This window comes from Tiliqua scincoides, chromosome 12 (assembly GCF_035046505.1).
Source record: "Tiliqua scincoides isolate rTilSci1 chromosome 12, rTilSci1.hap2, whole genome shotgun sequence".
Taxonomy (NCBI): Eukaryota; Metazoa; Chordata; class Lepidosauria; order Squamata; family Scincidae; genus Tiliqua; species Tiliqua scincoides.
In genome coordinates, this window is record NC_089832.1 from 15,945,543 (window position 1) to 15,958,914 (window position 13,372).

A 13,372-nucleotide genomic window follows, 5' to 3' on the forward strand; every position below is an offset into this window, starting at 1 on the left:
GCCTGACAAGCCTCTGCTTGAAGATCTCGAGTGGGATAATCCATCACTTTCCTCGGCAATCTGTTCCACTGCCAAACCATCCTTACCATCAAGAATTTCTTCCTGATGTCCAACTGATATGATCCTCGCTTAATAGCAGTGAACAGATGATAAGAGTCGGGGCTAGAGGATTTTTAGGCTCCCATTATAGTCTGAAACCTACTGAAGGATGCCTTCAACAAGCACAGAGGAGTAGGCAGATATATTGCTTTGACTTTAGCAAGGTCATGCCCAGAAAGTACTGTGAGGAGAAAAATTATTTCCAGGTATTTGGGGATATGTAATTCCAGGTATTAATGTTGGCACTAAAGATCTCCAAACTGCCTGAAGAGAGCCTAAAACGGATCCAGTTGATATTGTAATTTCAAGTGAAGAATCACTTCAATCAACATAGGCAATTTAAGTTTTCAAAAGGACAATTTCTAGAATAGCCGTTCAAGAGCACCACTCAAGAACGTGAATACTTAATACAGAAATATATTACAGAGGATGTGATAAAACTCTGTGCTTCCTGGCTTACAATGTAAAAAAAGAAAAGAAAAATGGGTTAAAAATTAACTTCAAATTGTCCTGTTCATGGTGCTTTACTCTCAAAAATAATTACACTCATTGCAACAGGACTAGTTAAATTCCATAAAGTAAATCTAAGTTTATTATTGTAGATCAGGAGTGTCCAAAGTTTTTGGCAAGAAGGTCACATCATCTCTCTGACACTGTGCTGGGGGCCGGGAAAAAAAGAATTAATTTACATTTAAAATTTGAATAAATTTACATAAGTTTACAGAAATGAATATATTAAAGATGAACTTATATGAATGAATGAAAGTCTTGCAATAGCTCAAAGCCTATAAAGGGCCTTGCACAAAGCAAGGCCAGCCTTTCCTTTGCTGCTGCTACTGCATCACAGACGTGAAACACAGACGTGGCATTATGTCAGAATGCCAGGTGCAAGGGAGGGCACCAGGATGAGATCTCTTGTTATCTGGTGTGCACCCTGGGGCATTTGGTGGGCCGCTGTGAGATACAGGAAGCTGGACTAGATGGGCCTATGGCCTGATCCAGTGAGGCTGTTCTTATGTTCTTAACTACAATTCCCAGGAAGCCTTGCAGGTCTCTTGTGATCTGGTGTGCTCCCTGGGGCATTTGGTGGGCTGCTGTGAGATACAGGAAGCTGGACTAGATGGGCCTTTGGCTTGAACCAGTGGGGCTGTTCTTATGTTCTTAACTACAATTCCCAGGAAGCCTTGCAGGTCTCTTGTTACCTGGTGTGCTCCCTGGGGCATTTGGTGGGCCGCTGTGAGATACAGGAAGCTGGACTAGATGGGCCTGTGGCCTGATCCAGTGGGGCTGTTCTTATGTCTTATGTTCTTATGAAACAACAAGCAGTGGAAAAAGCCCTCATTCCACAGCTCACGTGAGAGGTCAAACAGTCGCCTTCAGACCACTGGTAAGGGCATCAGCAAATGGGGCTTTGAGCAGCAACCGGAGAAGGCTCCTGACAAGCGGCTGATAGACACACTGGGCCTGTTCTGGAAACTGCGAGGGACGCACAGGGCAACAGCCTGGATGGCAACAGTGCCACTGTCTAGGGCCTTGGGGAGAAGAAGAGGCCCCTCTAGGACACAATCAAGGGCTGGGATACATTGGCAGATACGCGGTGGGTGGTTGCCTAAGAGGGGTCATGCCCAGATCCAGACCCAGCTCACTCTGTGCTGCACCTCACAGGCACACCAGAGGAGCGAGTGGGGAGGGGGAGAGAGGGTTAGAAGCTTTCTTGGCTTCGCCCAGCCTGCTAGTCAGGGAACCGCCACACTGCAGTACATGCCGTAGCACTTTCCATGCATGGACCAACCCCGTTTGGGCTGCATGGATCCCCTGGTGAGCATGCCAGGGAGGCGGACGTGAGCCCAGGGACCCCCTGTCCTACCTATACACCTCATCTCTCCACAGGTCTTACAGTGACTTCGGTTTCTAGAGGGAAAGAGGAGAAGGAGCCCCACCTGCCACTCCAACAGAGTGGCTTGAGGGAGCAGTACTCCCTGCAGGGGTAACTGGAGCCTCACACCGATGCTCCCCCTGGAATTGGCTTCACCGGCCACCCAGGATACCAATTTGGCAACTAAGGGATTGCTATTGCCACCCTGGCCCACATCTGTCAACCCAGGGCCCGCAGGGCTGGCCACAGAAAAGCAGTGTCAAGGGTTCGAAGTCAGGGTTCCCCACTGCCACATGCCTGAGGGGTTTGGCATTGAATAGGTACATGTGGAGTGTGGCCAGCTGTGGCAGCAGGTGGCTGATGCAGCCCATGAAGATCAAGCGCAGCTGATGGAGACTCTGGGCAAGGCCAAGTAGGCAGCCAACAGCATGGAGCAGTATCAGGAGGACTTTCTGGTGACTCAGGAGGGCGTGGAGTGCTAATGGATGTGGCCACCCCACTGTGGGAGGCTGTCATCACATTCTACTTTTCCGTACAGTAAAGAGCACACATGGTTATTTTCTCCTTTCGGAAAACACTGAAATTCCAAAGCACTTTACCTGTGTGAGAAGTTTTTCTTTCTCTTCAGTCTCTTCAGAAGTAAGAGGAGCAGATTCATCAATCTTCCGCTGTTCTTCCTTCTGCACATGAGCAGCATTTGGGAGCTCAGGATTCCTGGGGACCTAAAAATCAGCAGTGAAATGAATGAATACGAAAAGACCAGTGCTATTAAGGCTTCTGTATTCCCACTATTCACCACCCTTTACAGCATCTTTCGCAAGAAGCTGAAAGGGCGACAGGTGAAGGACTGGGGCAGGATTGATGCATTTCTCATCTACTGAGTACTGGTTGCAGAGAAAAACATTGCGCGAGTAAAGAAACGCTTGTTTTATTTCTGTTTACAGTTCCCAGAAAGATCTTCGGGCAAGGTGAATACAGCACATTGTAACTCATCCATCTACATTTGTTCTTTCATAGCTTAGAGGTTCTTGTTCCACTGAAGTATAATGATAACTGCAGCCAGTAAGTAAATGTGCCCCAGGAGGATTCCTTTAAGCCTGCAAAGAGCTCCAGGACACCAAGACTCAGAGAGAAAAAAAGTCTAAATATATTCTTCAGTGATCAGACAGCGAAGCACACATTTACTTTTATTGCTGCATCTACCCAGTCTGGTTTTCTACCCAGTACACAGTTTCAAGCCTAATAATTTTAAAGCTCATCTTATTTTTTTTAACATCTTCAGACCAACAACCTTCTTGAGTGGCCATTAGATCACAAACGTTTTTATGACTTTCTAACTAATGATGGATATCTGGCTCTCGGGCTAATTTGTCTGCTCCTGATACATACATGATGAAACCACATCACATAAAGCCTTAGACCCAGAAGGGGATCCAGGCACACCTCTGCTATGTTTAAAATGCTGCTATTGGCTGAGATGCCATCAAATGCTTGTATTCACATTGCTGACTTGTTCGGCAATCTCCTACCAGGTCTTGTTGATGGCAATTGTGAGCCCATTGTACAGTGAATAACTTATACAGTGACCCTTGCTTTACTACAGAGTGATTTGATTGGTGAACCCACTGCAAAGCTGGACTTCCCACTTCTCTAGAAAGAAAAGACAAAACGTGAAAAATATTACTTGTTACCTTGTAGCCAATGGTCTTGCGGTAATACAGAATTTCTTTTTCTAGAAGTTCAAATAACCGTGGCGGAAAGAACTGGAAATCTTGAATATTTGGCTGTTTTGGAGGTCGTGGAGCCTTTGAAGTTAAAGACATATACAATTAATGCTATAATGGGTCTTTCTCACCAGTACAGTGGGCCCTCAGTATCCATGGGGGGATCCATTCCAGGACACACTGGGGACGGACACCCTGGATAATGAAATCTGCGGGGGGGGGGGGGGCTGGCAAACTGGAATGGCCTTCTAATCACATTCGGAAGGTCCTCTGAGGCCCTCCAACTATGGGCTCAAAATTCATGGGTGCCAAGCTTGCAAACAAGGAAGGCCCACTGTACTGATCATTCAAACACCTGGCAATAAGTTACTCTTTATATAACCAAGAACAACTTGGACTGCAGAGCAAGACTCTTTTACCTTTGGGATTTTGGGTTCGCTGACCCGAAGTGCTTCTCTGAAATAGGCGTCCACAGCGTAGTTGGCCTTGCGCTCTCGTTTTGGAGGCTCTATCCATTCCATCATGCTAAGCTAGAAAATATAAAGGAGCTACTAACTGAAAATCTGTGTTTTTAAGTTACAAGACAGATTACAGTAAGCAATTCAGATTCCATTGCACAATGTAGATTAGTGGTTCTCAAACTTTTTAGCACAGGGACCCACTTTTTAGAATGACAATCTGTCCAGGTCCCACCAGAAGTGACGTCATGACCAGAAGTGACATCAAGCAGGAAGTGTTGTCATTGTGACACCAGAGCCTGCCGCTTTCCTGAGAATGCAGCAGTAAGTTGGGTTACTTCTCAGTCATTTTCCAACAGCAGAGTGAATCAGAAAAATAAACAATTTACAGCTTTGACACAAGCAAAATACACATACAGTCTTCCCCCTGTTTCCAGCATTCCATCTTCTTGCATTTCAATGGTGGCTGCACTAGGTGCTATGCAACCCACTTGAAATTGGCTCATGACCCACCTAGTGGATCCTGACCCACAGTTTGAGAAACACTCAACACATTGTCGATGGTCAACAGCAGTGCTTATTTTGCGCAACTCAAGAATGAAGACAAATGCAAGTTTCAGTAGCAAGAGTAAATAACACATATGGCTTTATGTATGAGCAAACAACATTATTCAAGAGGCCTTACTGTTGAATCTGCAGCTACTCGGTTTGCTTTGTTTCATTTGGTAGTTCAAAAAGTTTTTAAAAACCCATTCTTGCAAGTCAGTCACTTTCTGAGCTATTGCAAGAAATGTGTTTTTGTATCTTCTTTGCGCTCCTCATGAACGGATGGTTGGATTGGCTAGCGAAAGGAACGGCAGTGCTGTCACAAAGAGGTATGTTCAAATGTGTCTCAATTTACAGCAGCACTGAATTCAGCTAACAAACAGAACATTTCAAACACACAAACTGACCCTGAGCTTAGAGACTGTGTGTCTCTGAAGACAGTTCAGGGAATTTGGGGCCGTTTTTAATAAGCTACATCTGAGTTTTCACTCCAGTAAATATCTGTTCCTGAACTGAAGACTACTGACAGTTGGGGTCTCTTGCTAAAACAGAACCTTTCAATACATGTTACAAAGGAAGACTTGCATCTCCGTGAAGGATCCGGAGGAAGGAAGACATATGAGAGGCCTACCAAGAAAAAAAAAAACCCAGTTTCATTGTCACTAACTCTAGTCTCATGCTATAACTGACAGATAACTGACAGTCATTTATTTTGATCCTTTTATTCACAGTTGTCTGCCACTATACACCTTGTGCACAGTATATCTTCTGTGGCACAGCAGAGGGACAGAAGTTTTTTCAATCTGCTTTTGCAGTCCTTTTATCTTCCTTTCTAACCACCGCGCCCCCCATACACATAGAACAGTTTTACAGCAAGTGCACAGAAAGTGTTTTACATTATCACTTCAAAAACAGATTGGTGAATTGGACTAATTTTTTTTTACAGTGTATCTTATTTTTCTCCTACTGGGGATCCAAAGCAGTCTATAACTAAAAATAAGTCATACCATCCAACACTAAAACCAACAGCAGCGAAACAAAAATCACCACTGCAAAAACATCCACAGAGCAATCCACAGCTCAGAGGCGATATTGAAAACAAATCAGGAGAACCTGTGAAATGCCTGCTAAAAAAGTCAGACCTTTATTACGTATTTATCATATTTTACCCTGCCTCTCTCCCCCTAAAAGGACCCAAGGCAGCTTTACTCTCATGAAACACTGGCAAGGTGGGGGAGAGCCATACATTAAGTGGCACCAAGTTCCATAGGGTGGGCCACAACGGAAAAGACCCTGTGATGCATCACTGGTTAACCATGCCTCAAAAGGTAGCTGGACATACAAGACAGCCTCCTTCTCAGATCTTAGAGGAAAGGTAGATTCATATGGAAGGATGAAATTCTTCATGGCCCTATCTGCCAATATTCACTGGTTTACCTTATTGTTCACCTTAAAGATGAACAAAGATGCCATCCCGAGGACAGTCACCATGTTTGAAAACTTCTAGGACTATTTATACTCCCCAAACCAAGCCGCAGCTAAAAGTAGACTAACCACCTTTTAAAACGTGCCCCGGATGGTGAGGTGGGTTCTTTGCCCGTACACAGGGCTTCCTGCAGGACACTGCGGGCAACAGGACTACGGGTCTTGAGCACTCTGTGACTCTTAACCATTAATGGTATAACTGTCCCAGACTGGCTTAATAACACAGGCCTGAAAATCTGAGGGTCAGTAAATCTTTTTTCAAAGTTTATGGTGGTTTTATGTGAATTTGGGGCAGCAATTCCAAAAATTGTATCTGTTTTGTTTAATCACATCTAGTTTCAAAGATACAGCATAGCCTTGTTAGTGAATGGTTTAAGCAGCTTCCTCATGAGGAAGCTGAGGTATAGTCTTCCTCATGAGGAAGCTGAGTTGTAGTCTTCCTCACAAGGAAGCTGCTTGAACCCTTCACTAATGAGGCTGTGCAGTATCTCCAAACATAGATGTAGATGGATGAATCAGGGCATTTTCATTCAGTTTCTCTAGCCTGGCAATACCCTGACAAAGTGTCATACGTAAAGCAAAATGAGAAAAATAAAATATGACATAAAATCCTAGATTCCTCCCACAGTTTCCTTTGAACCCTGAGCTTATTCGCTCTCCTCTGAGTCAATCTGCTAACAGTACAGATGCAGCACAAAACACGCGGATGCCATTGTATAGCGAAGGGGTACCTTCTGTTTCCCTCTATAATCTTCACCTTCAAAATTGTACAAACTCATCTCCGTGTCCATTGTGAAGTTTCGAAGGGAGCTCTCACCCATTTTCTGCAAGCGCTCGTTCATTTCCGCTGTCTAAAGCAGGTCACAAAGAAGAAGGCAGTCATGTTTGTGACCTTTCACTTTTCACAAGTACAACACCCACATTTGATCCAATCACTGGAGGAATTAGCTAAACAGATCTAATTCTTTTTTTCCTAATTCAGAGCTGATGATCGTTAAACAGGCATAACCCCACAACAAAGAAAAAAGTGGTGTTTCTTTGAGTACTTTATAACACACTTTAGATCTACTCAGAGCCTCTCACCTTTTTTTCACCTCTCTCCAAAATAGTGGTAATGTCTTCATCCGTCAGCTCGCTGTCCTTGGAAGCAAAGACATGTGTTGCTCCATGTCGGATCATCTGCAGCATTTCATCCTTGGCCAATTTATTAGACTGCTGATCAATAAGCCTCCCTAAGACAAGGGACAGAGTTTTGATCCAAAGTGTCTCAGTTGTTTGGTTTTTTTAAGTCGGTTATAAAGGGACACTTGCTCATATGACCAGGAACATTACTTTTTTTTTTTTACTCCCTACCAGAATCAGGGATGTGCAGTGGGTGGAAAGGCAGAGCCCACTCAAGGGTTGCGAGTGCCTGCACACCTCACATGGCGGTGGAACTTTCCAGAGGACTCCGGTGGGCAGGCTTTGCCTCATCTGCCTCCCCACCCACTGCACATCTCTGGTCAGAATGTACCTTATAGCCAGTCGTACAAATGTCATGCTATACCTTGCTGTATAACTATTGAGTCCAGCCTCAGTTTTATCTCCGCTCTCTCTACAATCCTCTCTTCGACGGTGTTGTCTGTGATCAGTCGAAAAACCCGCACCGGCTTCTTCTGACCAATACGATGTGCCCGATCCTAATCGCGACAACAGTGAATTGAAACATATTTCAGTATAAACTGAGACTCTATTGGATTAAAACGTATGTTTAATGTACATGGTGAGTACTTATATTTATGAATTTTAATGCTTCTTAAATTTTGTGGCTCTCAAGCATCTAAAGTTTATTGCATGTGGCTCTTACATTAAGCACGTTTGGCCAACCCTGCTATACCCCTTTAGAGGGGAGCACATCCCGTTGAGGTCAATGGGACTACACTTGAGCAGACAAGTATAGACTTACACTGCAGGTTACTGTGGGAAAACTTGCTCAATCTATGCTTCACTGCAGCAATGAAGTGGCCCTTTGCTCCACCTCAATAATGTACAGCAAGTCATCAAATCAGGCAGTATGTCTCATTATAGTTTTGTTGTTGTTTTTTAAAGTTGGACTTTGAGAGGAAAATTCTGCCACTGTCTTCCACCACAAAAGGACCAAGTTCCACCACTCCCACAGCTGAAACTTTTATGCTGGCAGAAAAGAAACGCTGCCTGGTTATTGTGGAAGTTCGGTTCTGCCCTAAAGCCGCAAGGCGGTCAGGACCAAGACAAGCTCTGCAGAACCAAGCAGAAGACATCAAGCAAAGTTCTGAAAGGCCAAGACCCTCCCTCTTGGCTTCCCCTGCTGCCACTAAGTATGCATCTCTGCACCAGTGACAGCCACACATAAAGGGCGAAACTGCACATTATGACAAATGCATAGCTGAGCTGTGTGTTTGGGATTGAAGAACGCACAGGAGGCCCACTACAAGGGGAACCTTTCTTGCTGCGCCACAAGCCTGACAAAAATTGCATCTTGAAACTGCAACATTTCCCTTCTGGGGCTAAAAGTGGCTTCAAGGGCGCCATCTTTGGTGGGGTCTGTCATTATACAAGCAAATCTCAGGCTTACACACTCTTCTCCCTCCCACATCTCCACCTTCCTTCACAGGAACAATTGTTAGTGTTTGCCTCACTTGCAATTCTGGCTATAGGCAGTGCCAGATTTAGGAATAAGCTAAACAAGCTGCAGTTTAGGGCCTCAAAATCCACAGGAGGCTCAAAAAAAGTCAGAATGGGGGGGGGGAATGTTAAAATTGTACGTGTGCTGAATATATCCGTGTGGGTGTTTAAAAATGCAGCCTTTTTCCTTTAACGGCTTGTGCAGCAAATTATGGTGTAATTTATTAACAAAAGCCTTCCAAGCTTTATATGGCTTAGGTGAACCTCACCAAGTCTGAATCTGGCTGTGGTTGAAGAGCAAATGCAAAATCAGTTTGCTGGTTTGGATTTAATGACAAGGTACAGTTTGCCACAAGAGTGAGGAATTGAACCACGTGAAGAAAGGAGGGAGCAGGTAAACCCAAAGTTCATGCACCAAATCTTAAACCACAGGAATTCCAATTGCACCAAGTGAAAGCAAGTTCCCACTCAAGAAAGGGTCCTGGCTCTCTAGTAGTTGGTTCTACAACTGCCTCTGAAGTACAGGTGCAAGACCTATTACAGAACCGACTGCCCCAATGTCATTAGAGCAAGACATACTAAAAGGTTCCTCACCATTGCTTGCAGATCAACTTGTGGATTCCAGTCAGAATCATAGAGGATGACAACATCGGCAGTGGCTAAATTAATCCCAAGGCCTCCAGCTCTTGTACTCAGCATGAAAATAAACTTTCTACTGTTGGGAGCGTTGAAGGTGTCTATCGCTTCCTAGAATGAGGGGGGGAAACTAGTCAAAACAGCAAGAATTCCATTTTAAGATCATGCTTTAATAGACTACTGGGCAGGAGATCTGATCTAGAAGGTAGAGCCTCCATTTGCCTGAAGATAACATCTGAAGGTTGCCAGTTCGAGGCCACCAGCACCTTTAATGGTGAGACCTTGAAGCAGCTGACAAGCCCAGTCGAGTTATTCCACCTGCTCTTCGGTGTGAGCGAAGAAGCATCTTGGCTGCCCTCCATGTGAGAGATGAAGGAGCTGTTTGTCAGCTTGCGTGGGAGGAAACTGGAGGTCAGAATGTGATACCAGATCAGAAAAATCCATCTGAAATGTTGTGGTTCTTAAAAGATAGAACCGTTCAATTGTAAAAAATCCCTACGGGGATTTAGAACAGCCTGCCTTTGTAAATCGCCTTGAATAAAGTCTGAGGAGAAATCTGATGACCAAGAAAGGTGGTATATAAATACCTGTATTATTATTATTATTATTATTACTGCCCCAATACTATCCCATGCCACTTGCACCAATGCAGCTGTGCCATGGAGAGGCACACGGCATCCTATGGTGGGGGGGGGAAACAGGGGGTCTCCTTAGGTTAAGCGATCTGCTACCCTATGATCTCCTTGGACCTATGCCAGCTCTACAGCTGGCATATGTCCAGGGGAGTAAGGAGGCAGTGCGGGCCAAACCAAGGGGGACTGGATTTGGCATGTGTGTTTGCAGCCGAGATCCATCCCCTCCAGCCTGATCCACGCCTCCTGTCCTCCCCAATCCGCACCATAATTCCCCCTGCCCTCCTCCTCCATGCCAACTACACACACCCCTACTGTCATACTTGACTTGGCAGCACTCCTCTGATGCTGCCACTGCTTTGTGGCGGCAACTTGGAATGAGCCGCCAGGCGGCACAGAGCTTAGAATGAGCCACCAAACAGTACAGTAGTGCACAGCCACTTACGACAGTGGGACTCCGTCCCACTGGTATAGGGCAGCCCATAGGACTGGGCTTTAAGAAAACTGTATGAAGACTCTAGTTATCCTGTCTCCATGGAAAACCCTTGGGCTAAATTTGGACAAAGGAAGAACAATGGAAACTGACGTTCTTTTCTCTTACAACACCAGCAGAAGCAAACCAACATCAGGATCCCAGACTATAAAAAAACGCTGCACTATTATTTTTACTACCTATGCATACTGCCCGACTCACAAATGCCTTTCACTTCACACTACTGTTTAAATTCATATTAGAAGACTGAATGACAGGAGAGCGACTCAAGAGAATATCGAATAATCTCTTGTTTATAACCCTGCCGTGAAAATAAATCCCCTCCTAGCAAAACGGGACCTCAGGAAGTGGAAATGACAGCAGAGAAGTGATTACTTGCTGCAAAAGAGCTGCTGGACAGCTATTGACCAGTCCCCCAACGTACCTTCAAGACAGATTGGAATACAAATTCAAGAAACAAACCCCTTCTCACCTCTCTCTCTTCGTGGGGCGTTTGCCCATCTAATCGGCAATACTCGTAGCCTCTCCACATGCAATAGTCTTCCAGGATATCCAATAAACGGGTCATCTGACTGAAAATGAGAACTCTAGAACCTGAGGGACAAATTATGAAATGACGTTTGATCACACTGCCAAACTCATGCAAATTCCGAAGAGACTTTTATGTTAAATAACAGCTCGACACTTGCATTAAGTTACTGCCTATCCTTTAAGGCAGCGGTTCACAAATGGAACCCGCACAGAAAACAAGGGCCACCCTGTATACAGATATTTAAGTCTGTATCTGTATCTGTATACAGATATTTATTACAGTGTAAGGAGAAATCTGAGGACCAAGAAAGGCAGTATAGAAATACCTGTATTATTATTTCAACACAGTTTGTTTCATTGCATTCTGCATTAAATTACCCAACAAATGATATATAACGTGATGGTATTTTTGAAAATACCAAGATTTTCATGAATTTGGCGGTAGTGGTGTTGCCCTCCCCCCAAGCGCATCATCCAGCGCAGTTCGCACTCCTCTAGTGACACCACTGTTCTTGGTCACACCAAAGCGTGGAAGAATGTTGGGAACTGACAGGCAGAGACACACTTCTAAATAATTGTTCAAAATAGACCCTTCTTACCTTGTTCTTTGAGTTTTGCCAATAATTTATCCAGAGCAACCATTTTCCCACTGTTGGTGACAAGGTGGGTATCTGTGGTGTAGGGAGGCCCAGGTTCAGCACCGTCAAACAGGTAGGGGTGATTACAACACTTTCTCAGCTGCATCAGAATGTTCAACAACCGCATCTTATCCATTTTTCCGGCCGAATTTAGGATGTCGATATCTTTCATCAGGATCTTTGTGTACCTGTAATGTTATTGGACAGCTGCTGGTCATTAAACACTGAACACATATTATATGAAAAAGACTCAAACATCGACATCCCAAATCATGTAGACACTTAATCAGAAACAAGTGCTACTCTTAAACGCAGCATTTTGTACGAGTGTGCTTAAGTTTGCATTGTTATATTCCTTTGGCCTAAAATTAGATTTTAATATAAGCAAGGAGGTTCTCTTGCGGTAGCCATATGCCCAACCAATCTGAGAAAGGGAAGGCCACTATGATCCAATCACAGACAGGAAGATGGACAGGCTGCAGTGAAAATTCCTGGGTTTTCCCTTATTTTTCCATTGTTTTGGACATTCTGATCACTTTGGAAGCTTCTTTATGTAAATGAGCATCCTGAACAAACTGCCGAGATCCCAATCCTAGGCATGTCTACTCAGAAGTAAGTCCCATTATATTCAATGGAGCTTTCTCCTAGGTAAGTTCATTGCAGCCTGAGGGCCCAATCCTATCCAATTTTCCAGTGCCGGTGCAACTGTGCTAATGGGGCATGCACTGCATCTTGTAGTGGGGCAGCAGTCACAGAGGCCTCCTTAAGGTATGGGAGATACCTTAAGGTATGGGAACATTTGTTCCCTTGCCATGAGGCTGCATTGTAGTTGCACTGGGGCTGGAAAATTGGATAGGATTGGGCCCCAAGTCATTCAGAGGCAGCAGCCATGTCTACCCTGTTGCTTTCTGCTGTTTAGCCCTTCTTCTTCCACCTCACCTGACCAGTAAACCAAGACACCTTGGCATGGACTGAGCTCACTGGACTAGGATGCCCACCTGCAGGATCCCTCTCCTGGGTGGAGAGTTAGGGGCAACCTTGCACCTAGCAAGGCAGTTCCCGTAAGGACAACAAGGGAGGAAGACCACCCTCCAGCGCGGGCCAGGGGCATGGGATCCCCGCACTGAGTAAACGCGCTTAGGGCTGCACTGCACACCGACGACACACGCTTACATGGGAGTAGGTTTCATTAAATTTAATGGGGTTCGCTTCTGAGTAGATATGCATACACTTGCGCTGCAAGGCACACCCATTACTCAGCACAATGGACAAATCTTAAAGAAAAACAAACATCATACCATTCTCTCTGCATTTTGCTGAGTCCCAGATAAATTTTTACTTCTTTTTTAGGAGGCAAGCTCTTTTCCACTTCAACTTTTATGCGCCGTAACAAAAATGGCTTCAAAACCTAAAAAAAAAAAAAACACTCAGTTTTTAGAGGCGGTCACAAGTCTGGGGTTAAATGATTAAGTAGTTAATTCTGCCAATGTCCTTAAGCTTGGTTTCCTTAAGCTATTTTGATAATGGCACTTACTAATCAGTTCTGCTTTGAGTTACTTTAAGAGCAAAACAAAAAAACATTCAATGTGCAGAACACATCAATTTTTTTAA

At 44.6% G+C, this 13,372-nt stretch overlaps 1 protein-coding gene across 1 annotated transcript in view; it reads right to left on the reverse strand.

The window, feature by feature from the left end:
• Window positions 1-13,372, reverse strand: part of SMARCA1 (SWI/SNF related, matrix associated, actin dependent regulator of chromatin, subfamily a, member 1) — a 41,099-nt gene that overhangs the window by 14,359 nt on the left and 13,368 nt on the right. The window contains exons 10-19 of the mRNA XM_066639865.1: window positions 13,060-13,169; window positions 11,723-11,949; window positions 11,065-11,186; window positions 9,426-9,578; window positions 7,735-7,867; window positions 7,272-7,420; window positions 6,920-7,039; window positions 4,119-4,229; window positions 3,667-3,780; window positions 2,575-2,697 (exon numbers count right to left, since the gene is read on the reverse strand). Coding sequence (XP_066495962.1) covers window positions 2,575-2,697; window positions 3,667-3,780; window positions 4,119-4,229; window positions 6,920-7,039; window positions 7,272-7,420; window positions 7,735-7,867; window positions 9,426-9,578; window positions 11,065-11,186; window positions 11,723-11,949; window positions 13,060-13,169 — 1,362 coding nt within the window. The remainder of the gene's footprint in view (window positions 1-2,574; window positions 2,698-3,666; window positions 3,781-4,118; window positions 4,230-6,919; window positions 7,040-7,271; window positions 7,421-7,734; window positions 7,868-9,425; window positions 9,579-11,064; window positions 11,187-11,722; window positions 11,950-13,059; window positions 13,170-13,372) is intronic.